This window comes from Coregonus clupeaformis, chromosome 16, assembly GCF_020615455.1.
Source record: "Coregonus clupeaformis isolate EN_2021a chromosome 16, ASM2061545v1, whole genome shotgun sequence".
NCBI lineage: Eukaryota > Metazoa > Chordata > Actinopteri > Salmoniformes > Salmonidae > Coregonus > Coregonus clupeaformis.
The window spans coordinates 41,093,979-41,119,594 of record NC_059207.1 but is presented as its reverse complement, the minus strand read 5'-3'; the positions used below and the strand labels follow the sequence as shown (position 1 = coordinate 41,119,594).

The 25,616-nt window shown below is 40.8% G+C and overlaps 4 protein-coding genes across 8 annotated transcripts; 3 read left to right on the top strand and 1 right to left on the bottom strand.

The window, feature by feature from the left end:
* Positions 1-2,740: 2,740 nt before the first annotated feature.
* LOC121584715 (calcium-binding mitochondrial carrier protein SCaMC-2-B) lies at positions 2,741-10,537 on the top strand. Its single transcript, XM_041900770.2, has 10 exons — positions 2,741-2,985; positions 4,932-5,058; positions 5,188-5,275; positions 5,400-5,514; positions 6,890-7,048; positions 7,701-7,853; positions 8,063-8,170; positions 8,354-8,521; positions 8,615-8,765; positions 8,932-10,537. The coding sequence occupies exons 1-10, from the start codon at positions 2,827-2,829 to the stop codon at positions 9,114-9,116; spliced, it is 1,413 nt and encodes a 470-aa protein (XP_041756704.2). The 5' UTR covers positions 2,741-2,826; the 3' UTR covers positions 9,117-10,537.
* A 157-nt stretch (positions 10,538-10,694) lies between these two features.
* Positions 10,695-12,615, top strand: LOC121584717 (palmitoyltransferase ZDHHC12-B). Of its 4 annotated transcripts, none has more exons than XM_041900776.1 (5): positions 10,695-10,862; positions 11,073-11,206; positions 11,312-11,404; positions 11,544-11,713; positions 11,859-12,615. In XM_041900776.1, exons 1-5 carry the CDS (start codon positions 10,766-10,768, stop codon positions 12,172-12,174), a joined length of 810 nt encoding a protein of 269 aa, XP_041756710.1. In that variant the 5' UTR covers positions 10,695-10,765; the 3' UTR covers positions 12,175-12,615. The 4 variants fall into 4 exon arrangements, with proteins under 4 accessions (XP_041756710.1, XP_041756712.1, XP_041756709.1 ...); XM_041900778.1 differs by having other exon boundaries at positions 11,303-11,392; positions 11,547-11,713; XM_041900775.1 differs by having other exon boundaries at positions 11,303-11,404; positions 11,547-11,713.
* Positions 12,616-12,708: 93 nt separating this feature from the next.
* Positions 12,709-20,865, bottom strand: LOC121584716 (serine/threonine-protein kinase N2). Of its 2 annotated transcripts, none has more exons than XM_041900771.2 (19): positions 20,094-20,865; positions 19,662-19,803; positions 18,068-18,222; positions 17,629-17,851; positions 17,364-17,510; positions 16,998-17,107; positions 16,617-16,760; positions 16,437-16,512; positions 16,161-16,341; positions 15,826-15,964; positions 15,605-15,697; positions 15,417-15,508; positions 15,111-15,287; positions 14,913-14,975; positions 14,737-14,813; positions 14,446-14,588; positions 14,148-14,255; positions 13,934-14,014; positions 12,709-13,789 (listed from the first exon to the last, which is right to left on the bottom strand). In XM_041900771.2, the coding sequence occupies exons 2-19, from the start codon at positions 19,792-19,794 to the stop codon at positions 13,586-13,588; spliced, it is 2,346 nt and encodes a 781-aa protein (XP_041756705.1). In that variant the 5' UTR covers positions 19,795-19,803; positions 20,094-20,865; the 3' UTR covers positions 12,709-13,585. The 2 variants fall into 2 exon arrangements, with proteins under 2 accessions (XP_041756705.1, XP_041756706.1); XM_041900772.2 differs by having other exon boundaries at positions 18,068-18,219.
* A 547-nt stretch (positions 20,866-21,412) lies between these two features.
* Positions 21,413-25,474, top strand: LOC121584719 (protein SET). The gene is made up of 8 exons (XM_041900782.2): positions 21,413-21,725; positions 22,866-22,923; positions 23,016-23,158; positions 23,256-23,359; positions 23,468-23,581; positions 23,864-24,034; positions 24,424-24,558; positions 24,661-25,474. The coding sequence occupies exons 1-8, from the start codon at positions 21,653-21,655 to the stop codon at positions 24,679-24,681; spliced, it is 819 nt and encodes a 272-aa protein (XP_041756716.1). The 5' UTR covers positions 21,413-21,652; the 3' UTR covers positions 24,682-25,474.
* The last annotated feature ends 142 nt before the right edge of the window (positions 25,475-25,616 follow it).

Here is a 25,616-nt window from a genome sequence, read left to right as displayed (position 1 = left end):
TAAATTAATATGTACCGAGACTGCCGACCATAAATTCTCATTAGAACTCATGTTTGACACTTAAACATTCTTAACACTATACTTTTTCATATGGTACTATTTACAATTACTGAGAATTGTCTTTGGGTACAGATTATGAATGAAGTGAACAAAAACCTTTATCTGTTTGTATTCTGACTATACATACTGTATATTGTATCCTACTGATAATATGTCCCATATTTCCCTGTTGTTTCCTTTCACAGATGGATAAGGGGTTTGCTGTTGGTATAACAGGTAATAAAGAATAATGATGTGCTGTTGTTCTGTTTTTGTGCCCATTATAAAGGTTATCTGTCATGTGTAAAGCTATTCACATATTGGAACAGTCACATTCAAAAACAACAGGTAACAACAACCTGAAGTGATGCAGTCTATCATGGAATTTGACCTTAGGGGTTTACACTGTTTGCTATTTGGAATGGTTAGTATGCACTCTCTTCTCCGCAGCACTGTGTGGTAATCTTGTTTTGTTTGTGACGTTACTTCTAAAAATGGCTTTATACCTTTCTGAGGCACTTGGTCATTTTAAGTAATATAAATACAGATGCAGAGGGGAAGGTGTCTTTTAATGAAAACACTTCACCTTTTATTGCAGTGGGCTAAGTCAGGGTCCCACAGAGTGTTTCTTGGTAGTCTTAAACAAATCTACTTTGAAACAAAAGTATACACCTCACACACATGGTTATGGGCAACAACAAAAAATAAGACAGCTGTACCATTTTATTTATTTCACCTTTATTTAACCAGGTAAGCCAGTTGAGAACAAGTTCTCATTTACAACTGCGACCTGGCCAAGCAGTGCGATAAAAACAACAACACAGAGTTACATATGGGGTAAACAAAACATAAAGTCAAAAATACAACAGAAAATATATATACAGTGTGTGCGAATGTAGTAAGTTAAAGTAAGTTATACCATGTCAGATATAGAGTTGAAATGTGTTCAATTTTGAGTTTGCATCCCAATGTTACACTTTATATAAATCACAGAAGACTGAAATATAACAAAACCGTTTGACATAGAAACACCAAATGTTCGGCAGTTTAAAAAATATATATATTTATTAATCAAATTATGAAAAAAAATGTATAACATTCCACCTATGAGGCCAGTAGATCATTTGACTGCAGGAAAGGGCTACCCATGTCAATAGACCAATGGGTTCCATTAAACATATCATGCAAAACATTATTACTGCTTATATAATTACCTGCACTTGTCTCTGTTAATTATCTGTAGCACCTCTCTGTGTTTTCTACTTCCACACAAAATGTAAAGAATGGAGCAAATACAACCTGTGACATTTTCAAATGCAAATAGTACTTGATTTAGCTTTAAATCATTGTGAAATAAAGTAAAATAAAGTAACTATTCTATGCCACAAATAATTTATTTTTCCCTATAAGGGTTTGTCAAGGATTGCAATGTCTTTATTGATGCAGACTGACATTCAATGGATTTACCTTAAGACTCTATAATTACAGATAGGGAAGCTCCAGACTCAGCTGTCTTTCCACCATGTGGTTTAACCCAAAACCTTGATGTTCTTCCAGTATAATCATCACTTGGCGCTTGTCCCCTGGCATTTAAATCTGGGCATGTTTTCATCATTCTACTACACAACTTCATGATGTTCTTTAGTACCTGGAGGTCTGGTGGGACAAGTGCAGACCTTTGCAGGACATACAACCCCCATGTAAACAATAACATAAACATTTGCTCATATTAAAAGTTTAAATCTGTTGATTACTTTTTATTCTCTTTAGTGCGAGAATAAAGCAAATTATCACCCAAATTATCACACATCAATTCTGCTATGTAGTCATTTACATTTTAGTCATTTAGCAGACGCTCTTATCCTGAGCGACTTACAGTTAGTGAGTGCATACATTTTTCATACTGGCCCCCTGTGGGAAATGAACCCACAACCCTGGCGTTGCAAGCGCCATGCTCTACCAACTGAGCTAGTCCTCCTAGAATGTTGGTATTAAACACATGATAAAATGATAAAAGGCACGTCACGTTATCTCAGAATTCCTAGAGTTGTAAACATTGTTACTAACTGGCTGAATATTAATCCAAGGAACATACCAGTTCAAGGAACTGCTTGTCTGTTCTGTCTAAGCCGGACATTCTCAGAAAGTTGCTATTATGATGTTATGTTGGTTGATCTCAGACCATCTTTGAGTGTATTTGGCATTATTCTGTCTGCTGGTAGAATCCATCAACTTTAAATGACAATATAGAATGACAAACAATGATGATAAAAAAAAATATATAAAAAAAAAATGTCTAATGACATCAGTGTACAGTATATCATCATGTAGCCCAGATGTAGACTGCAAAATAGTCTACTGGCCTAACACAAATTCCAATCAAGACATGACGAATCTCTATATCAAGTGATATCAAACAGGACCAAATGAGATATTTTCCCAATATATAGCCTATCAGGTGAAACAAGAATATGGCATAGTAGGTCAAACAGTAGTTTGGGACAGGAAAGGGTTAATGGTCATTGAGCGCCCTTTACGCAAGATCAAGGCGCGTCAATGGAATGATACAGTGGTGGGTCGAGCAAATTACGTTGCCGAATGGAAATAAAATAGTTCGTAGGAGCCAATGAAATAGGTCTATTTTTAAAGGGGCGTGGTTTCATGGGTTTCTATAACACGACGCACTTCCTTACCGGCATTTTAGTATTAACACGCCAAGTTGAACAGTTTTTGGTGTACTAGCTATTTATTTATTTATTGTGGAACGTGTTTACCTTTATTTTAAATATGCTTGGCCTGTGCCTTTATGTGCCTGTTCCGAATTCGGATGCGACTGAATTCGAGTATTTTGAGTCCAATGGACTACCATCAGAGTTGAAATCGCTCTTCAAATTGAGTGTGTTTCTACCTTCACAAGAATTTTCTACTTATCGGAAATGGAGAAAGGTAAAACGTTCAGTATATTATTTTACTTGCATGTCTTTATGCTTCGGCGGTGTTCACATCAAGTTTTACATTTTGAGTGATGGTTTCAAAACTACACATTTTTGTAACGATCATGCTGTCGTAGTTTCCTGTAAGTACAACCCCCTTCTTCCTGTACTCGCGGTTTGTCATGGTTTCCACTAGTTACCACAGCCACAAAGTCAAAATTGGCTATATCGTAAAAATTCATAAAAACAAAAATATGCTTTTTGGTCTTAATTTAAAGTTAGGCATAAGGTTAGCAGTGTGTTTAAGGTTGGGTTTAAATTGACTTTTTAAGAAGATACATTTTAGAAATGGGCGGCATTTATGACTTTGTGGCTGTGAGTTTGTCAAAACGTCCCAATGGTCCTGGATAGCACTAACTTCAGTCAAAATCTACACCTACCCAGTGATCCCATGCAATTCACTGCACCTATCAGACCATAATGTTAAAATATTTCAAGAGGAATTGAATGCAACAATGATTCAGACCCATGGAAATCCAAATAGAACGTATGAATTTATGTAATAGATTATGCAGACATGCTTTAAAAACTCTAAAGCCCTACTCAAGGAGAGGGCTCCCTGATGTTCATTAATATATTTAAAAAAGGAATTGCTTCATGAAAGTTTAAATTCATTGAATGACTCTCCTATGTATCATCAAAAGATAAAATAGTGCATAGATGGATTATTATTGTTTGGCTACACATTAATGGTGCATAGGGCTTGCAAATTAAAACTATTGGCCTGCAAGACCCGCTTATTAATATCATCTTATTAATATAATCAAGTATCATTGACCTGGAGCCCTAAACCATCAGATTCAGGGTTGCAAATTAGCCTACTTGAAGAAATCACAGGAAGATGATGGAATTATTAAATAACTGTGCATGCAAGACTTGGCTGGAGCTTCTTGACCCCCAAGACTGCGTGACCCACTTATCAGAGGCAAGACATGATGTTCATGGCAGAGGTTGGCGTTGTGGTTCGAGTCCTCATGTCTTCAGGCGTGGGTAATAGTGCCTGTGACATCTATCTATATCCTGCAAACTCACGCTAAGCCTGTCTACCTGGTCTAAAATAGGACCGGGGTTGCTGGGCCGGTGTTTATATTTGATCTACTGTATTGAACTACAGTATGTGACAGTGTTCCCATAGAGTACATTCCTTCTATCCAGCCATATGTCAAGTTTGACAGTGAATGTTAGCCTAGATTTGAGTCAATGTGCATTCAACATATGGCCTTGGTGGTCTTTGCCTCTCAGAGACATTGCTGAAATGGTTTGTCTTGACTGGACATTAAGGTGATGCACAGTTTGACATTATTCACACCTTACCCTCCTTCCAGGTGCTTACAATACATCCCATTAATATTGTCCCCCTCCAGAAAACCCCCCAGTCTTGGCTTTACTATAGTTGATTGATTTTCAATGGTCCCCTCTTAACAGCTTCTACCCCCAAGCCATAAGACTCCTGAACAGCTAATCATGGCTACCTGGACTATTTGCCTTGCCCCCCCCCCCCACCAACTTTTACGCTGCTGCTACTCTGTTTATTATTTATGCATAGTCACTTTAACTCTACCCACATGTACATATGACCTAAATTACCTTGACTAACCGGTGCCCCCGCACATTGACTCTGTACCGGTACCCCCTGTATATAGCCTCCCTACTGTTATTTTATTTTACTGCTGCTCTTTAATTATTTGCTATTTTAATTTTTTACTTACCACTTTTTTTTATTTTCTTAACTGCATTGTTGGTTAAGGGCTTGTAAGTAAGCATTTCACTGTAAGGTCTACCTACACCTGTTGTATTCGGCGCATGTGGCAAATTTGATTTGAATTTGTCTGATATTAGAAAGCAGGTCAGTGTATCTTGCCACTGTTGTTGATCATTTGGTTTTGTTTGCCTTTGCAGAAAGTGGTGAAAAGTGCAGATAAGGACCTGGATGGGCAGATGGTCTTCGAGGAGTTTGTTAACTATTTGCAAGATCATGAGAAAGACCTGAAGATTGTCTTCAAGAGCCTGGACAGAAGGAGAGCTGGTATGCTATTATACACAAATCAGCTGTTACAGTTTTGGAACTTGCCTTAGCTACCATACAATTCAAAAGTTTTGTTCTGATTTAGGTGGAATTCTGATTTGTGATGAATTGTCTTCCATTGTGATTCAGGTAAAATATATTCTAAGGAGATCATGCAGTCACTCCAGGACCTTGGTCTTCACATATCCCAGCAGCATGCCGAGAAGGTCCTACAAAGGTAAGATATTAGGATGGAGCAGAGTTTCCTTAAGATTTTAGTCAATCTTGTCGGTATAGCTATTATTACCAGTTTGATTCATATTCTCAAGAGTTTATGGTTTTGTTTTTATCTTTGTCAATAGCATGGATAAGAATGGAACGATGACTATCGACTGGAATCAGTGGAGCAACTACCCTCTGCTACATCCCAAAGAGAACAACATCCCTGGGATCACCCTCTACTGGAAACACTCCACGGTAAGGAGGGTGGGAGGACGGGTGGTGTGAACTAGCTATTCACAAAGCAGGGAACACTTCTATTTCACATTAATTTGAGTACACTCCGTATCCACTGACAAAATCCCTGAAAGTTCAATATTGTGAATGGGGATGTTCATCCTATTACATAGATTAACACTGTGAATGGACGTGCGTCACCAATTAAGTCTTATTGGTGTTAAAATAGGACAGGAAAGCACTGAATGTAATATCATGATTTACATGATTCATTAATTACCCCCTTGTATATCAAATGTTGATTACAGTTTTAATGATCCCTTATGTAAGATGTTCATTACATTTGTAAAGTGGTAAGAGGACACAGAAATTATCCCCTCGGTTCTCAGAACCACTTTCACAGGACAGTGTGTTCTTGGGCAGCATGCGGGTGGGGTAATGAAATACAATATGTCTTAATTAGTGAAGCCGGCTCTAAATCTTAGCCTGTGTACCTCTCCTATGTGCCAAGAGCTACAGAACAACGTTTATAAGTCGAGCTGGGGCAAAAAATATTCAGAAGCATTCCTTGGAGATGGGATGACCACCTAAAACAAAGGCCAGGGAAAATGTCCCAAGGCATTCACTCAAGTCACTTTGGCCTGACCATCTCGTGCCAGTAGTGTTACTTACACTTATATAACAGGTGCTGCCATTTTCTGATTTTAATATCAACTTGGCGCTCATTAAATAGTTTCCAGCTGGTGAACCATCTCTGGCATGGTAAAACTTCAGGGGGGATAGAGCCTGTACTCTGGCTTGGGTTTTGCAAAGGCACCTCTGTAGGGACTTGTACCCAAAGCTATGTCTAGAGTGGAGAGTCTCCCTGGCTGACTCAGATTGTCATTATGCAATAGATAGCTTTACAAGAAGGGAACATGCCCTTCATTCTTTACCCATATAATAATCGCAGTGCATGTTAAGTCTGAACCATGACATCAAAGCAGAAGCGCCCTTATGTTCTCTCTGGTTTGATATCAGATTACAAAGAAGTGTCCCAGAAATAAGAGAGCAGGAAACAACAGAATCCAACTTGCTTCCTAACTCAGAACATTAAGTAATCACTGACCTAAAGCCTCATGACCTATGTTTTGAGGGATGAGGGCAGACACACTGACGCACATTTCACTGTCAATACCGCTCGTCACTGTCCCTACCTCTAGATGAAAGGTTTGTGTACACATGGGGCCTTAGAAATCACACACACACTGAAAAATGTCATTTCGCCCCTTTTTTATCGCTTGACTATATTTGTAATTGCAAACTACTCTTAGATAACGCCAATGTATTTTGGGCCGAAAGAGAGGCTAATAGTGGATAATAATACTCATGTTCTATATCTTTCTGCTCTCTTTAGCTCTTTGATGTAGGTGAGAATCTGATGGTGCCTGATGATTTCACAACAGAGGAAAAACTGACAGGAATGTGGTGGAGGCATCTGGTTGCCGGCGGAGGTGCAGGAGCAGTGTCCCGAACATTCACCGCCCCCTTAGACCGACTCAAAGTACTCATGCAGGTAAGAAGCCCTTGATCTACTTTCTTAATAGATACGATCACAGCCCTATATTCCCAACAACAGTTTGAGTCCTAGTAATGGTACACCTAGCCCTCAATTACCTAAGAGCCATACATGGGTTAATGAGGACGTAGATTAGTTCAAGAGTACATGTGCCAGAACAGAGGGCAAGAGTCCTGGGGGCTGTTCATTCTCACCGGCTCATTCAGCTGACCAATGATAGTGGCTAAGAGCCAGCACATCGTCTCTGGTGAGATGTGATTGGCTGCATCAGAAGAGAGTAGATCTGCTTTTACGTGATAGCAATGTGGGGATCAGTAACCCCTGATTGGCGTTAGTGGTTCTGTTTGAACAAGTCGTCTAGAGTCATCTGTGTGTTGGTACAACTGATCCCAGAACACTTTGACTTGTTCCACATTGATCCCCCTGTTGAGCAAATATGTTCACATTCTCAGAGCCAATGCCTCATAACTGAATAAACGTTATGAGAATAAAAGGCCCGACTTTCATATAAATCATTGATTGCCGTTAATGGGAGACATGCATGAAAATTTGAGTTAAGTGCACAGATCTCAATTCAGAATACGGCCCTAATTGTCTTATTGGTCACGTGTCTTCTGTATGATAAACATTGATATTCTTTATTTGTCAGGTCCATGGTTCCCATAGCAACAACATGTGCATCATGAGTGGGCTCACCCAGATGATCAAAGAAGGTGGGATGAGGTCGCTGTGGAGAGGGAATGGAATGAACATCATCAAAATCGCCCCCGAATCTGCCATTAAGTTCATGGCTTATGAGCAGGTACTACATGCAATGCACACTTGCTGCTATATCATTTTTCTTAATTTAGAGAATTGTATTACTCTTTAAAAAAAAAAGATGTATAAACCATTATTATAATTCCTTAATCTCAATTTCTCCTGTGAGGACCAAGTTCATGTTCTAACCGGTGTCTGTCCCATCTCATCTTCTCCCCTCTCTCTCGTTTCAACTGAAACTCTATGGCACAGATCAAGCGTTTGATTGGCAGTGATAAGGTGACACTTGGCATCCTGGAGCGTTTTGTGGCTGGTTCTATGGCTGGAGTCATCGCTCAGAGCACCATCTACCCCATGGAGGTGAGCAGCCATCAATCATCCCCTTCTAGCATAGATCTGGAATGATTACATATATTATTGTTGTTAGGATAGAAAGGACAAAAATACATAATTTATATGCAAATAAGTTAGTAATGCCAATGTTTTCACTCCGATTACATGCCACCGGCTAGATTTTCATAGTCTTTAATTTCTGAACACCAGGTTCTGAAAACGCGGCTTGCCCTGCGAAAGACTGGTCAGTACTCTGGCATCTCTGACTGTGCAAAGAACATCTTTAGGAGAGAGGGACTGGGTGCCTTTTACAAGGGCTTTATCCCCAACATGATGGGCATCATCCCCTATGCTGGAATCGACCTGGCTGTGTATGAGGTAAGAAGAGACCCGGATATGACTTTACAAAGCTGTTTTCACTGCATTGGATGCTCCATTTGGAATTCTCTGACTATGTTCCTTTTTCCACAGACATTGAAGAACTCCTGGTTAGAAAAGTATGGCACCAAAAGTACTGACCCGGGAGTGTTCGTTCTGCTTGGCTGTGGCACAGTCTCCAGCACCTGTGGTCAGCTGGCCAGCTACCCCCTAGCCTTGGTCAGGACTCGCATGCAGGCACAAGGTTAGACCTTCAACAATACACCTAATTTACACTGCTTATATTCTTTCAAATATATTATATTTTCCTTATTTTATTGAGATGCGGTAATAATTAACTACCAGTTTTGCTGTTCCTTTGTATGCATCTTTGGCTCTAATGCTGACTGTGTGCCATTTCTCCCCTACAGCCATGATGGAGGGCAGCCCACAGATGACAATGTCAGGGCTCTTCAAACAAATCATCCAGACAGAAGGGGCCACTGGCCTCTACAGGGGCCTGGCCCCTAACTTCCTGAAGGTCATTCCAGCTGTCAGCATCAGCTATGTGGTGTACGAGAACCTGAAGATGTCGCTGGGAGTTAAGTCGCGATGAGAAGGTGACTCACGACATCTGAATAGTTCAGCTTTGAAAGCACTGAGGAGGTTGGTGTGTGTGTGTGTGTGTGTGAGACTCCTCCGAGTTGAGGCTAAGGAATCTCTGACTCTTGAGGTTTGTGGAGCCATCTCATTCTGTGAATGCCAGAGGATGGAGGAGAACAAGGGACAACAGAATGAAAAGGTATCGACTCTGTGAGCTGAAATGGAGGGGGAGGGGGGAGGGGGGGGGGCTTCCCTCAACATTGCTATTGCTGCTATTGTTTAATAGTTTATTTTAGAAGATCAATTGTTGAGTTATGACCAGAATTATACAGTGAATGTTGGTTAGCTACTCAACTGAGTGAGCAACTCTATAATTGGGGACCAATTCTTGTTGTTGCCCATTTGTGGTATAGTGCCTCTGTAAGAATGTTCCTCTCTCACTTTGGTTTCACTCAGTAAATTAGGCTATGCAACAGTGCAAACTGCACCAGACTCATTAAGTAGAAACTACTTCAGTTATGCCCAATGCACAACAAATGTTTTTGACTAACATGATGTATTCAGACATTTTCCTTAGCATTAATGGGTTTTCCGAGTAGTTATTGGTTTTTCCCCCACATTTGCCTGATATGAAAATGATATTCAGTCATGTTCCTTGAATATAGGGAATTGAGCAAAAGCACATGTGGTGTTTCTTTCCCCTTCTCACTTGGTGCAGATAGACAATTTATTCACACTGCCATTTCCGACTAAATTAGGGTGTATTTCTGAAGGATTTAAGTATTTATTGATGTCCAATCGATCCAATATTTATTTTTGTTTTTTATTGTCTGGAGATGACCATTAAGAATCGCATGTCTGTTTTTTTTCTTCCAGAACACGGCACTAACTGGCTTTATGTTCATAAGTTTGATTGTTATTGATAACTAACTGAAGAGCCATATTATGTACAAGTATTGTGGGTGTTTTTGCTAAATAAGATCACATGAGATTCTTATGCAATGTTAAAGAGCATGTATTTGTAAATGTTTTCAATGCAAACCAGCTTTAAATTATTGCTTGAGTCAATCCTGCATATATTTTCCCTTAATATATAAATGTAATAGTTTGTCAGTTTACATTAGTTGTTTATTATGGAAATGCACAATAATTACTTCTGTGTTGAGGTCAGGAGAGTCTTGGTTGTCAGGACACTTAATCAATGTCTTTATACCTAAAACCAAACATGATTTTAGAGCTTTGAGTAGATTGATGATTAACAGTAATGCACTTTAATTCATGCTGGAGACACTTTTGAATGTTTTGCATTACCTTTAGATACAAACTGGGAAATCACTTCAACTTTTGAAAATAATAATGTAATTATTAAACCTTTTTAATGGACCATTTTGTACAATGTTCTTTGAGCAAATAAATTAAAAGTATTGTATAATATTCACGTGTATTTCTTGACTCCTTGAGTGTGTCCCCTCCATGGCTGGATGTTCAATAAGGGTCTTTTTAAAAAGACTCGGATTGGGATTTTAGAATTGGCACCACCCTTTCACCCCCTCGATTTCAGTACTAAGTTTGACACAAACGACATGCCCTACCAAAACAGGAAGTCGCAAATAAATCTAGCTAGATAACTTTGCTAGCTAGTGTTCGTTCAATCATGCAACGATGTTTAAAAACGTGTTTCGATCTGGTTTTCTAATTAGGACCCTACATGTCATCCTAACATGGGTTATTACACTGATACTATTCTTACATGACACCGGTAAGTTAGCTTCTCTTCGAGACGAGCCCATTTGATTACACATTTAGCTAGCTAATGTTAGCTTGCTAGGCAACACAGACTGGGAGACTGTCATATAATGACAACAATACTATTGATAGCTTGCAGGCTAGATAAAGTAGTTGCTCTCAGCCATATAATTTAGCCACAGCGAATACAATAGACATTTTAACCTTTAACCTGCCTGTTAAGATCTCCGAAGACAAGAGGAGAATGGAGAGTTGATGCAGCCTGTAGTGTTTTCCTTGATGGTCCTGCTGTCAGTGATGCTGTATTTCACTGTCTCTCTGATGGACCCAGGCTTTGTTCTCTCTGACAGTGTCAAGGTGAGCCTTAAACCCCACCAACCCTCCCCCAAAAGCCCTTCTGATAAGATGTATTCCTTACTGCTATTACATTATCTTTGCCTTTGAATGTGTGAGTGTGCCCAGGGCTCAGGTGAAGAATTGGAGGAGATGATCCCTCAAAACACCATTCCTCGCCTGCGCCGTTGTGGCTACTGTCTGCTACAGGTAGGACAGCAGGTAGAATACCATCCAGTTGCAGTTAGATCATTACATGGGGAATAATTTATATACTTATAACCAAAATCTGGGATGACATATTGGGGGTGTGCTATGTTGTTATTAGTATGACTTCTTGTCCTCTCCCCTTTGTCTCAAGCAGCAGCCCATGAGAGCTAAGCACTGCCAGGCCTGCAAACATTGTGTGCGGCGGTTTGACCATCACTGTCCGTGGATAGAGAATTGTGTGGGCGAGAGAAACCACCGCTGGTTCATCATCTATCTGGCTGTTCAGCTACTTGCTCTACTCTGGGCACTGCATATTGCTTGGTGAGTGTGGGGGATTTAACCTGATGAGAGTAGCTATGAGTTATTATTCTTGAGATGTAGTTGAAATACTTATGGTCCCACATACACAATAGTTCCCTTGTTGTATTATTGCAGCAAATATAATTTGATGTACTCTGTCTTTCAGGTCAGGTTTCCATTCAGCCGGCACTTGGAAACTGTGGCTCATTGTGAATGGGTTTCTGCTGGCGGCGCTGTGTGTTGTGGGTGTGTTGTCCTTGGTGGTGGTCCTGCTCCTGGGCTGCCACCTCTATCTGATCTCCATCAACTCCACCACCTGGGAGTTCATGTCCCGCCACCGGATCTCCTACCTGAAGAGCTACAGTGACGAGGAGAACCCCTTTGATCAGGGCATTCTCTGTAATCTGTGGGACTTCTTCTGCATGTACCGAACTGTGGTGTGGGAGAAGGTGTACTACAGAGGGAGCCACAATCACGTCTGACCTCACTCTACAGACAACATGCCCATACCAGGCTATAGGATTAAGCCAGGGTCATGTCACCGCGTAGGCCTTCCATTCTGCTTCCCCCATCATTTACAATTGTAGCCATGTTGAAGTTGCCTAATGTTTTGATATTTATGTAGTACATGGTACTGTGTATTTTTTATTGTTTTGTTTAACTGAGTGACAGTTTATCGTAAGTCATTGAGTATGTTATTTTGTCATGTTGAACTAATGATGTACTGTAATATTGAAAGGTGTTGAACAAAAATGTTATGCATTAACTTTAGTACTCGGTTTTATATGTTGAAATGCTTGATGAATTTTTACCTGTATTCTTTGATAAAACGTTTCACTCTTTCATTAATTGGTAATAATGTATTCATATTTTTGTATTTATTGACATAGACAACACAATAAAACACTAATGATTTCAATGAATATGCATACATTTTGTCTCATTTACATTTCTTGATGTGGTAATCCACATACATTCATACGGTAATGCATAATTATTAGCAGCAACTATTGAACCGTTTTAATAGCAAAATACTATTTATCAGCTTCTCACTTCACAATCTCACTCGTTATTGCATTAAGTGCTCAATCCCACAATATTGGTTTATTCATAAATATGGCTACCTTATTTAATGGCTTCTCTCATTAAAATGTATACATAAAACTAAGTTCACAACAAGTGTGCCATGCACATTTTAGTCACACAAAAAATAATAAATTGGCTGGTAGGTAGAAGGTAGATATGTTAGTAGGAGTTAGTAGTTAATCACACATTGGTAGGGAATGACTGGACCCAGGTATGAGAACATGGAATTTTTCATCATCACACAGAACATTTTGAAAAGACATATTGTAACAGGAATAAACAGCCTTTTTCATTTGCTCAGTCAAGGCAGTGGGCAAAGTCTCTCACAGTGATGCATAGAAACGGCAGCGTGTACCTCTCTGAAGGGAACATTTATCTGATAATAGCAAAATAAGCAAAGGCCACAAAGCATGCTCAAATTCTGTCCACATTAGACCTCTCATCAAATCCTTTATGTTTTGTAGATGGCAGCCAATTTTATTTGAGTGAAATCCATTCAAGAGAGCATTACACACTAGTGTTAATGTTTGGATGTCACTGGGTACTATAAACAATGAAAGAGTCATAGAACCTGGCCGTCAGACTCATTCATGGCACAGAAATACCAGGGTTGCATTCAGATCCCATATCCTGCTTGGTTGGGTTTGTTGATGATGGCGTTTGATGGCAGTGAGGACAGTCCGCCTCATCTACATGTACCATTGGGGCGTGCTACATTCAGTTATTGTCAGTTATGAAAAGGTTGTGCTATGGAACTGTTCATGCAACCGTTTCATGAGCTGGATGCAACCCTGGTCTCTGATTGCTTCATCCATGCAGGGCTGAGAAGTCAAAATCTGCGAAGGCCTCCTGCTGCTCAGGGGATAGGCTGCAGGACACGGGGGGAGGTGACAGGATCGGCTGGAGACTCGTGAACTCGCTGTCAAAGTTACTGACATCCACTGACTCCTTGATTTTTGGCAGGAATGGAGGTTTCACTTTTTTAGCTAGCAGTGCATCCCAGTCTATAGTCTGTTTGTCAAATAGATACAGTACATAAGGGTTAAGTTAGAAAATAGAAGGTATTCTCCCACAAGCATCTCAAAGATAAGGTTGATGCATCTACAGTATATGTAAAAGCATTGATTGAAAATTATTTGATTTGAACTAAATGACCTTGAAGAATTTCTCTCCCTTGACTTCATTTGCATCCCCCTCTCCGGCTCCCAGTCTTTTCTCTGGATTCCTCTTAAGAAGCTGCAGGGTGGAGGGGTTTGATTAGGGGTCAGCATGTACAGACAGGGTGATGGTTCAAAACAAACACTGATATTTTCATAACAAAAATCTTTCTGAACAGTTTCCGAATAACAAATATGAGAGACAAAAATACCTTTTGAATGATGGAGATGGAGTCTGGAGAAAGGCATCCAGGATACTGAACATTGTCATTAACTATGCTGTCAAACACCTCCTCTTCATCTTCTCCTGGGAATGGAGACTGGCACAAGATAGAGAGAGGGAAGCCTTTATTCTGATATACAACCACCAGTCATTGAAACTATAAAGCATTACATTTCTGTGTATTTGTGCTGTTATTATTGCTTTGTGACTGTTTTTGTTGTTGTTTCTTTTACAAAAATATATGACTGTGTTTTAGGGAGTGTGTTTTTGGTCTGTTGATTACTTACCTCTCCCACAAGCATCTCAAAGATAAGGACACCCATGCCCCACCAGTCCACAGCTCGTGTGTAGTTATCATCAGTAAGCACCTCAGGCGCCAGGAACTCTGGGGTTCCACAGAATGTTGATGTCCGGTCGCCATGCCCCATCCCTGCCAGGACAACAGCAGATGGAACAGTGTTTAACTAAACGCACGCGCACGCGCACACACACACACACACACACACACACACACACACACGTAATTTCCACACATAACCACAAACCCTGTCATAAGATATGATAAACCATAGTTTTACCTTCTTTACAAAGTCCAAAGTCTGTGATTTTAACAAATCCGTCTGCATCCATCAGCAAGTTGTCCAACTTCAAATCTCTGTGTAAAACACATGCAATTTAAATAAGCTGTAGCCAGAGCTGTATTTAGTGCTGGTTTATAACACCCGTGAGTCAATACGACTCAGACACGACTCACCGATAAACTATCTTATTCAGATGCAGGAACTCTAGACCCAGCAAAACACAAGCTGAGTAGAACCTGTAACCCAAAGAGAATCGAACAAAAGTAAACACAATACAAATTTGCACTGTTCAAATTGTTTTTTAATGGCGCGTGCATGTGTGTGTGTGTATGTATGTGTGTGTGTGCTTGTGGTTGGAAGGTAAAACTCACCTGGTCTGCAACTCAGAGAAGACGTTATTATGGATGTGAATCATGAGGTCTCCTCCTGGTGAGTACTCCATGACAAAACACACATGCTCACTGGTCTGGAAACAGCCGTGCAGGTTGACCAGGAAAGGGTGCCTCGATGCGTTGATCATCTCAAAGATCCTCTTCTCACACATAAGACTGTCAAGGCATCAGAAAGAGCATTTCTTACTGTAAATAAGTTAGTATCTGTGTGTATCACTACTGTACGTGTGTAAGGTGAGCAAGCCTATTCATTGTATGGTATATGTCTTAATAAAGAACACTAACCTGTCCACTTCATCACGGGTTACAATATCCCTCTTCTTCAACGCTTTAATGGCGTAGAGTTTTCCTGTCTTCTTAAACTCAGCTAGAAGTACCTGGATAGGGTGAACATTGGCGTACATGAAGCAGTGGGCTATGCAAAATCATATAGTACTGTAATATAAATGTTGTGTTGGCAAAAATGTCTGGACCTTTCCAAAGTGTCCTCTTCCCAGGACAGAGATACATTTGAAATCTTCCATCTGCATCCTTGTTCTCTCTGTTGTGTTGTTTTCAATGGAGGACTGAAAAGAGGCCAGTCATTTATTAAAATAGCAAGTCTACCAATGCACTACATGCACATTACTTTACCAAGATGACAATAGACTGGAACCACAATTTTATGTTTAGTGGAGCTGGTATGGGTGTTCACCTCTTTTTCTGTCAGAGTAGGCATAGGTGGTGTTTTCTGTGCTGTTGACACCATGTTGGGGATGTTTCTTCCTTGGTCAATGCTAAACGTTTTAGATGACTGCTCCTCATTTATATTAAGACTAATCACCGGCACTTCACTGTAGATAAAGAGAAACACAGTGATGGTCATATAGTCAGGGAAATCATGCAATGATAAAGATATTACATATACTCCCATACCAAATATTCTTATAAATACACTACACAAAATACTTGTTTTATGGTTTATACTAAGTTCTTAATGCACACATTTTTGTATTGTGTTTCCATGGGCAGCACTGTGTTCTCTCTCACCCTGGCAGTAGGGGGGTTGACCGAGTGACCTTATTGGTAGAAGGTGGGGGGTTGACCACAACATCAGAGGAAGTAGATGGACTCAAAGTGGTAAAGGAACATTGAGGCAGGACACTCATCATCAGATGACCCCATGTGGCAAAGTTCATGTTCATCTGGGCAGCACGAAGGAAGTTCTTCCCTGAGTGGAGGTACAGGAACACCCATCAACACTTATCAATAGTAACATGAGTAGGTCTATTCGATCTGTGACCACAGGCAGGTTACATACAGTACCTTTCTCTTTTGTGAAAATGCACCTCTGACGCCTTAGTTTGGGTTGGCGCTCAATCACAGGGTTGACAAAGGTAATCTGCAAAGCCACCAGAAAAACAAGTAGCTTGTTACATAAGGGTATCTGGTTGATAGACTCTCTGGCTAAGCCATCACACATTCAGAACTATAAAGGAATCAGACCTCAGTGAAGAGTGTTCCCTGGGGCTCCAGGCACAAACACAGGGCATGTTGTTGGTTGTCCAGGAACTCTTCCAGGCGCAGGTACTTAACAGCACACATCACCCTACAGTCTTGCCAAAAGACCCCAATCTCCAGCTCCCGAGACTGTGGGGGCACAAAGATGAAATACATGTGCAATCTCCCAACTGAGAAATTATATGGCATTTTACCAATACAGACACTTTCAGACTATGTACAACAATCCCATAGAGTTCCCGTACAAGCAGTTATGTGAAGTACAATGGCTCCTCCTGGTGTTCAGTTAAAAGAACTCTGCCTCAACCAGTCACCTTTTCAACTTCCACTGTTGTATCAATTGCCCACTATTTTGACACTACTTACCCGCTCTAGTTGGATGCTGAAGCGTTGTCTCCAGGCCTGCTTGCTCAGGGGTCTCCAGTGGGTGCGACCCACCACTCTGTTATCCAGTTTCAAAACTGCACTTATCTCCACTGCCAGACAGAAAGTCTGATATTACTGTTCTGTACTGTACTTCCATGACTACAATAATATTTAGGAGAGATGGTTCTACAGGTACAGTACTTTGGATATTCAAATGCAACAACCACAGCTTCAACACAAAGTCACTGGCCCTCTGGGCACTAACCGTAATCCCATACAGGCACGGTACACTCCCTGCAGGAGAGGAGGTAGTGGATGTTGAATCTAACACTAATGAGTGAGGTAGGGCTTTATATAGGGACTTACAGGAGAGGTTTTCTGTGTGATCAGGTTGGCTGTTGACATTGGAATCTGGTGGGCTATCCGGAGAAGACGATCCACTGGTTATTTGGCCTCGTCCTGGCAGTGATTTCAGCAAGTCCTCACATCCCAGAAGCCTGACCTCAAGTGTGCCTGTAAAATATTACATATATCAGGAGAACAGGCCTTAAAATAAACATTATCATTCTGCTTTTACATCAGATCCATAAACAGACATAAAATACCTGTAAGGTTTGAAGAGAGTGGTTACCTGTTAGGGAGGCCGGCTTGAGAAAGGATGAGGAGGTGGAGGAGGGGAAGGAGCAGAGTAGGCAATTTTGCTGTTGTCCCTCGGGGGGTGGGGATCCTGTAGGGAGCCCCTGTTTGGTGACAGGCTCCCGGAGAGCCTCCTGAGATGACTCCCACAGGCGGTACTCCAGAGAAAGTCGCAGAAGATCTAGCTTCTGAGAAGAGTCTTGCACACGGGACCGGGCCTGGTAGAGAGATTTATGCATTCTCATACATGCATAGCATAGGCACAAAAACAAATGTTCTAACCAAGACTCTTTCCACTCTCAAACTAACTAATTGTACGAAAGATTAATTAGTCCCTCTGAAATTATACTCATTTTGTGGTTGTTTTTAGAATGTTTTCAAATAGAATAGTAAAACAATAAAAATAGTTTATAGATACATCCTAGCTAGCCCACCTCAGCCAGGGCCAATTGGTCCTGGGATGGCAGCTCCTCAAGCTGCTTCACCACATCCCTGGCCACCTTCACCACCTCTGTCTCTCTCTGGACATATTGTTTTAACTCAGCCACATGGATGTCCACGGGATTTACACCCACTGGGGTACTTCCTTCTGGATCAATGATGCATGAGAAAACAGGCCAGAGATATAGGGTCAAGTTCCGACTCAGACTGCATAGAGAAAGCATTATGATATATCCTCACATAGGTAATACAGTTGTCAAATTCAGTGGTCTTACATTTTTCATAATCATACCAGCATATAAAATAGCGAGCAAAACAAACACTGGAACTACAGTGCATTCGGAAAGTATTCAGACTCCTTCACTTTTCCCACATTTTGTTACGTTACAGCCTTATCCTAAAATGGATGAAATTGTTTTTTCCCCTCATCAACCTACACAATACCCCATAATGACAAAGCAAAAACAGGTTTTCAGAAATTGTAAATTGATCAAAAATATAAAAAAATACAGAAATATTACATTCACATAAGTATTCAGACCCTTTATTCAGTAATTTGTTGAAGCACCTTTGGCAGCAATTACAGCCTCGATTCTTCTCCCATTCTTCTCTGCAGATCCTCTCAAGCTTTGTCAGGTTAGACTGGAAGCGTCGCGGCACAGCTATTTTCAGGTCTCTCCAGAGATGTTTGATCAGGTTCAAGTCCGGGCTCTGGCTGGGCCACTCAATTACATTTAGAGAGTTGTCCCGAAGCCACTCCTGTGTTGTCTTGGCTGTGTGCTTAGGGTCGTTGTCCTGTTGGAAGGTGAACCTTCGCCCCAGTCTGAGGTCCTGAGTGCTCTGGAGCAGGTTTTCATTAAGGATCTCTCTGTACTTTGCTCCATTCATCTTTCCCTAGATCCTGACTAGTCTCCCATAGTCTTGGTGGTTCCAAACTTCTTCCATTTAAGAATGATGGAGGCCACTGTGTTCTTGGGGACCTTCAATGCTGCTGACATGTTTTGGTACTCTTCCGCAGATCTGTGCCTCGACACAATCCTGTCTCGGAGCACTATGGACAATTCCTTCTACCTCATGGCTTGGTTTTTGCTCTGACATGCACTGTCAACTGTGGGACCTTATATAGACAGGTGTGTGTCTTTCCAAATCATGTCCAATCAGTTGAATTTACCACAGGTGGACTCCAATCAAGTTGTAGAAACATCTCAATGATGATAAATGGAAACAGGATGCACCTAAGCTCAATTTTGAGTCTCATAGCAAAGGTTCTGAATACTTATGTAAATAAGGTATTTCTGTTTTCACTTTGTCATTATGCGGTATCGTGTGTAGATTGATGAGTAAAAACATTTATTTAATCAATTTTAGAATAAGGCTGTAACGTAACAAAATGTGGAAAAGGTGAAGGAGTCTGAATACTTTCCGAATGCACTGTACCTAACGAATTATAGTAAGATACAAGACAGTAATCTATCTGATGGCAGTTCAATCCTGATAGCATTTTAAATTCTGTGCAAAGATGTGGATTGAGTTAACTGTATATTGTAACCATGATCCCCTAACTAAACTGTACCATAAAGCTCTGACCTCCATGATTGGTGCTGCCATGGTTGCTGCTCCCATCCCCAACACTAGTCTGGGTGACTTTGATAATCTGCATTCGGATCAGCTCGATCTTGGAACGGCTGTCCTGCAGCATCTGCTGAGCTGTAGACAGCATCTCCAGATCCTGGACAGTGACAATAACACTAACACAATGATGCGGAAACACACCCACACCAGTACAGTACACCTGAACAAAACCTGCTCCATATTTATTGGTCCAAGAAAAGAAATACTCTGATAGTCTGTCTGACTCATAAAATAGTGGTGAATGAGAAACTGAAAAACAAGGAGCATCTGTTTAAGTCTCAGCTCTGCCAGTGTCCAATCTGAAAAAAGGGATGTATGAGCTAAAATAATAATACAAACATGCCTAAACCAGGTGAAAACAGTAGTATGACCATGCACTTCACTAACCTTGGAGCACTCCTGTCTCTCCTTGCTGAATAAGGGCTAATTTGTCATCCTCTTGGCCACAGGAGGGCTTCTCACATTGCACCTCTCCACCTTCACTATCCTTGAAAACACAACAAGTCCTCTGCTGTTGTTGTTGCAGACCGTCAGTGGCAAGCAGGCAGGCAGGGTTCCTCCTGATGCTGCTTTACATCTTGTGAATCTGGTCACACAGCAGTCTTTCCTTCTGTTTGTTTTTGCCTCTCTGCTGACTGCTCTGCAAAATCCCTCTTCCACTGCATCCTGTTCTCCTCTTCTTTCTGTTACTAATCACTCTCTCTCCCCCCTCTCTCTCGCTCTCCCCCTCTCTCGCTCTCTCTCTCGCTCTCTCACTGGGTTTTTCCTGTGTAGGCTTCCTGCAGGGGTGGCAAGGATCCCTCTTTTGTGCCAACACTGCTGTTAGTCTGTGAGTGCTGATGTCTCTGTCCGGGCTCAGCATTGGCCAGCGCAGAACCACATGTTCCTCTGTTGTCACCAACCAAAGACAAACACAGAGCCGCTCTCCTCAGGACAGGCAGAGAGCATCCAGCTAGAGCCTTGCTAAACCCATTCCAGCATGGGGGAGCGCCTGGACATACATCAAACGCTCCGGGGAGTCAGCTGCAGCTCTTTATGCAGAAGGACATGTCTTTATGTCCAGTTTTAAATGGGATGCATGCAGTGTAATAATTGTAAAAATATGTGTACTTATAAAATAGCTTTATGTAATCGTTTTTACACTATGCTAGTAGAAGTGTGGGATAATATTGGTGAGCACTGGGTGACAGATGAATGAATGAGCAATGAATTATGATGTTCATCTAAACTTTGGCAAGGCAGCCAGGTACCAAAATGAAAAATATTATGGGCCATAAAATCAGGTTAATATATATGCATGAATGATGCAATGATGTAAGCTATTTTCTCTTTTCCTTTTAGGCCTATTTAAAAACCAGATTACTAAAGACACCAAGATTTTTGTAGGGGTTATATATACATATTTTTTAGGTATATGTACACATATAAAAAATATCGATATTTTTCGGCAATAGCAGTAATTTCCCTTTGCAGCAGGGTACCGTAGGTGGGCAAATGCGACGACAAAATAACTAGACCTATTTAAAAGTAAAACTGTTAGCTATGATCATTTTAATGTAACATGATTATGTAAATGAATACAACATTTTCAAAGACGTTGTAATAGCTTTTCTATAAAATCCCGCCTTTTCGGAGTTAATCTCGCCTATGAGAAAGCAACACTACAACCCAGCACGCAGACTAGTTCTCGAGAGGCGGAGCCCAATCGGTTCCATTTGCTGAGGCGCGTTCGTAATGAAAGGGAGCGCGTGAGCGGGCTAGAGCTTCTTGGTGGAGTGTCTGAATGTGCTTGACTTCCTCGCGTTATATTGTGTGGAGGAGCGCTGCACACGTTGTTATAGCACACCGAAATTGTACTTAGAAATACTAATCTCCTGTTCGGGGAGAATACAAAACCAAATTCAGTATTCTTTCCCGAAGTCTGTTATTCACAGCTTTCGATAAACATGTCGGCACCGGCGGCAAAAGTGAGTAAAAAGGAGCTGAACTCAAACCATGACGGAGCGGACGAGACCTCCGGTAAGGAATGGCGGCCTCCAGTTCACCGCCATTTTCACTTCCTTTATTAGTTCTACCGAAAACTACTACTTTAATGTAATATAGTTCACAAATCGTAATTTGTCGCCTGTGAGCTTTTCAATATGAATCTGCCCGGTTTTGGGTGCAGTCAGTATTGTCTGTCGTGAGTGCGTAGTTAGTTCTCTCTAGCTGTTAACGCTACTACGTTAGACCGGTGATGGAGGCCATGTTACCTAGCTAGCAACATTTCCTTACTAGTTATTTGTCTAATCAATGCATGTCCTGTCCAGTATTTTCGTTCGCAAGTCCAGTCGTTGCTACTATAAATACAATTGAAATTTTTTTATTATAGACGGTGTATTTTTTTGTAGGTTACTGAGGAGTAATGTGTTTTCAATGTTGAATGAAATAACCGTGGCCTAGTGTTACTTTGTTGTTGTGCATATCCGCCATGATGAAGCAAGCCGTAGCTAGCTAGTTTGCAACTGTGAAATTGGCAACACGGCTAGTTAGCTAACATCTAGTGAACGACCGTTTTCGAGAAGTAGGCCATTGGAAGAGTTTTATAACGGATTTAACAATGCAGGGTTATTTGTCTGTAACTTGGGCATGGTGTCGATACAATGCGCACCTACCTAGTTATTAGACAGTGTTGGGGAAGGAGGCAGAGTGTGGTGTGCGGACTCTCACATTTAAACCACGCGGCCATCCTCAGTGTAGCCAGCAGGAAACGCCGTTTGCAAGCTGCTCTGAAATATCTAGCTGCAAAACGGTGGTGCTAACACACACACATTTCAGTCATGCATTCCAATTTAAGAATTAGTTGGTTAAGATTTATATAATATTTGCGCAAATGTTTCACCCCTTTTCAGATTACAAATCGTTACTGATTAGCTCATGCAGCTTTTTGCAATGGTTTTCCGTCCATGGTCTTGAGAGCAGCTTGGTGTTCAGGGTCAATTTCAGAACCATTAGCGCGTAACTTTGTTTGCTACAGTTAAGTTACGTCTTTGATTATTTGTTGGTAGTGCGCAGGAAGTTGGTAGTTACTCTTTAATTTTGACGTCCAGCTACCGCTGATGCACTGCACGGATGGTCGCTACAATATTTTCTGACATTATTGCATTTTTCTTCTCCTAGAAAAAGAGCAACAGGAAGCTATTGAACACATCGATGAAGTTCAAAACGAAATTGACAGGTAAGCCACTCAAGTTAAAATGTATATGTATCAGAAGAACTAAAGTGTTTAACCGTGTGATGTGTACTTGATGTGCAATCTATTTTCTCCAGACTGAACGAGCAAGCGAGTGAGGAGATATTGAAAGTAGAACAGAAATACAACAAACTCCGTCAGCCGTTCTTTCAGAAGAGATCAGAACTGATCGCCAAAATCCCCAATTTCTGGGTCACCACATTCGTCAACCATCCACAAGGTGAGCTTCAGCACATCACTTTGGCCTCTGTCACAGGATTTTATCACAGGAACCTATAATATTCAGATTCTGACTGTTTTCTTGTTTCTCCCTACAGTTTCTGCTCTTCTTGGGGAGGAAGATGAGGAGGCACTTCACTATCTGACCAGGGTGGAGGTTACAGAGTTTGAAGATATCAAGTCAGGCTACAGAATAGATTTTGTAAGCGATAATGATTACCATCATATTGCATTCACGGGATATTGCATTAATGTCTGTACTTTATAGCGTATATTAAAATGTACTCAATTAAATTGACTTGTGTTCCAGTATTACGATGAAAATCCATACTTTGAAAACAAAGTCCTTTCCAAAGAGTTCCATCTGAATGAGAGTGGAGACCCATCCTCAAAGTCAACAGAAATCAAATGGAAATCAGGAAAGGTATTTCACATGAGTCTTTTCACATGCATGGGAATACTGCACATTCTATTAATGCATGGCATTTGGCAGAAACAAGTGGGGCACTTTTTTAAAAGTCTGCTCAACATAATGGTTAGACACTGTACCTGAATGTTGTACGTGCCTTAGTGATCAGAGCCTTTTGGTTTTCATGCCTGGTAGTTGTGGTCAGTATTTCATATGTTTTGCTATGCAATAAAACTCATTGCTTTAAAACAAACAAAAACAAGCTGGTTTGTAATCCCTGTGACGTTGTCTCTGAAGGACCTGACAAAGCGCTCCAGCCAGACACAGAACAAAGCCGGCAAGAAGAGGCAACATGAAGAGCCAGAGAGCTTCTTCACCTGGTTCACTGATCACTCAGATGCTGGGGCAGATGAGCTGGGAGAGGTCATCAAGGATGACATCTGGCCAAACCCCCTGCAGTACTACCTGGTGAGTGGTCTCCAAGGCCTAACACCTCCCTGTTATCAATGTTCCCTTTACTTTGAATGGGACTTGTTACATGTTCTATGACTTCTATGCCCATTGTGCTACTGTATTAATTATTTGGATGCTTCATTTTGAGTGTTTGTTTACTACTGTTAGTGTTAATATGTATATGTTATATTCTTTATTACTTTTAATGTTTTTATTTCACTTTGACCTGCGTTGTTTGAGCTCGGAGCTTAAGATTTTCACTGTACCCTGTAATTACACCTGCAACCCTGTACATGTGACTATTAAACGTCGATTCTGCTGTCTGTAAATGTCACCCAGGAGATTTAAGTCTGCTATGTAGACAAATGATATACAGTTAAAAGGTTGGTTAATTTGATTGGCAGGTTCCTGACATGGATGATGAGGAGGGCGAAGGTGAAGATGATGATGACGATGAGGAAGGTCTTGAGGACATTGATGAGGAGGGTGATGAAGATGATGGGGAGGAAGAAGAGGAGGATGACGGAGATGATGGCGAGGTATGCCCTAAATAATTAATTTGCTCTTATTAATCAACTCAATTCACTATATTGAATAGTGAGATTTGTTTGCACAGTATTGATTTCTTTCCTTTTGTTTAGGATGATGGAGAAGATGACTAAACCGGAAAATTAAATCATCTACCTTTGCTATTCCCCCCCCCCCCTCCATTTGGTTATCCACCCATATTTGGGAGCAAGATTTGTTACTTTTATTTTGTGCTTAATCTCCAAATTCCTGCCTTTTTGAATTGTCAAACCACAATAATTCCCACATTCATCTGAAGAAAAATAAAAAACCTACAAAACAATAGAATAAGCATGCCATCTTGTAGTTAAATGAATGGCAATTTCTATAATTTTTTCTTCCTGTTAAAGGTTGTGCGATTTAACTGAACAAAAGCCATGGTGCAGTGACTTTGCACTAGCGGACCCCTCCAGTTTTTATAATTTTGTTCAGTTGGGGAGTAGATCCCTAAAAAAATGTTTTTCCCCTATGTGGTTAAAAGTGAACAGATAGAAAGTACTAGCTCATTCCTATCACTTCTTGCAATGTTTGTGGTCAATGCTGGGGTAGGGTAGAGGGATATCTTAGGGTGTTGGGGAGGGTGGGCATTATGACACCATTACTATGGGTTTGTTTTTTGATTTTCATTGTATTGTTTTACAGACATCCGTGAGATTTGAAATGACATTTTTAATAAACAAAACAAAAACGTAAAAAAAAATTTGCTTGTAAATTTGGGCCCCCACTGCTTCATGGAAAATGACCTGTTATCTCATGGAATTTGCATCTAATCACCATTTTTATTTTCTGCTGGGGGGAAAAAAACCAATCTGTTTTAAACTTAAAGGTGTACAAGTGTCTTTGTTACAATAAAACGTCATGTGTACACGAATGTGTCATCTAACCAACCATAGTAGTCAATTGTAGTTCAATTAGTGCTCTAGAGCCAGAAACTAGCTAAATGGATGTTAAATGTCTGGCTGTTACCTCTATAATTGTGGTAAGCTTGCAGTACTGGACCAGTATGTTAAGACTGTTACTGACAGTTTCT

Bases quoted from the DNA above. Each gene is read 5' to 3' on its own strand.
- LOC121584715 (XM_041900770.2), top strand. From the start codon at position 2,827: ATGCTTGGCCTGTGCCTTTATGTGCCTGTTCCGAATTCGGATGCGACT. The intron at 2,986-4,931 runs GTAAAACGTTCA...TTGCCTTTGCAG, and splicing joins CTTATCGGAAATGGAGAAAG to AAAGTGGTGAAAAGTGCAGA. The intron at 5,515-6,889 runs GTAAGGAGGGTG...TGCTCTCTTTAG, and splicing joins TCTACTGGAAACACTCCACG to CTCTTTGATGTAGGTGAGAA.
- LOC121584717 (XM_041900774.1), top strand. From the start codon at position 10,766: ATGTTTAAAAACGTGTTTCGATCTGGTTTTCTAATTAGGACCCTACAT. The intron at 11,405-11,543 runs GTAGAATACCAT...CTTTGTCTCAAG, and splicing joins TGCTACAGGTAGGACAGCAG to CAGCAGCCCATGAGAGCTAA. The intron at 11,714-11,858 runs GTGAGTGTGGGG...TCTGTCTTTCAG, and splicing joins TGGGCACTGCATATTGCTTG to GTCAGGTTTCCATTCAGCCG.
- LOC121584716 (XM_041900771.2), bottom strand. From the start codon at position 19,794: ATGCTGTCTACAGCTCAGCAGATGCTGCAGGACAGCCGTTCCAAGATC. The intron at 15,509-15,604 runs GTCCAGACATTT...CACCCTATCCAG, and splicing joins GAAGAGGACACTTTGGAAAG to GTACTTCTAGCTGAGTTTAA. The intron at 13,790-13,933 runs GTCATTTAGTTC...TTTGACAAACAG, and splicing joins AGGGAGAGAAATTCTTCAAG to ACTATAGACTGGGATGCACT.
- LOC121584719 (XM_041900782.2), top strand. From the start codon at position 21,653: ATGTCGGCACCGGCGGCAAAAGTGAGTAAAAAGGAGCTGAACTCAAAC. The intron at 24,035-24,423 runs GTGAGTGGTCTC...TTTGATTGGCAG, and splicing joins ACCCCCTGCAGTACTACCTG to GTTCCTGACATGGATGATGA. The intron at 24,559-24,660 runs GTATGCCCTAAA...CCTTTTGTTTAG, and splicing joins ATGACGGAGATGATGGCGAG to GATGATGGAGAAGATGACTA.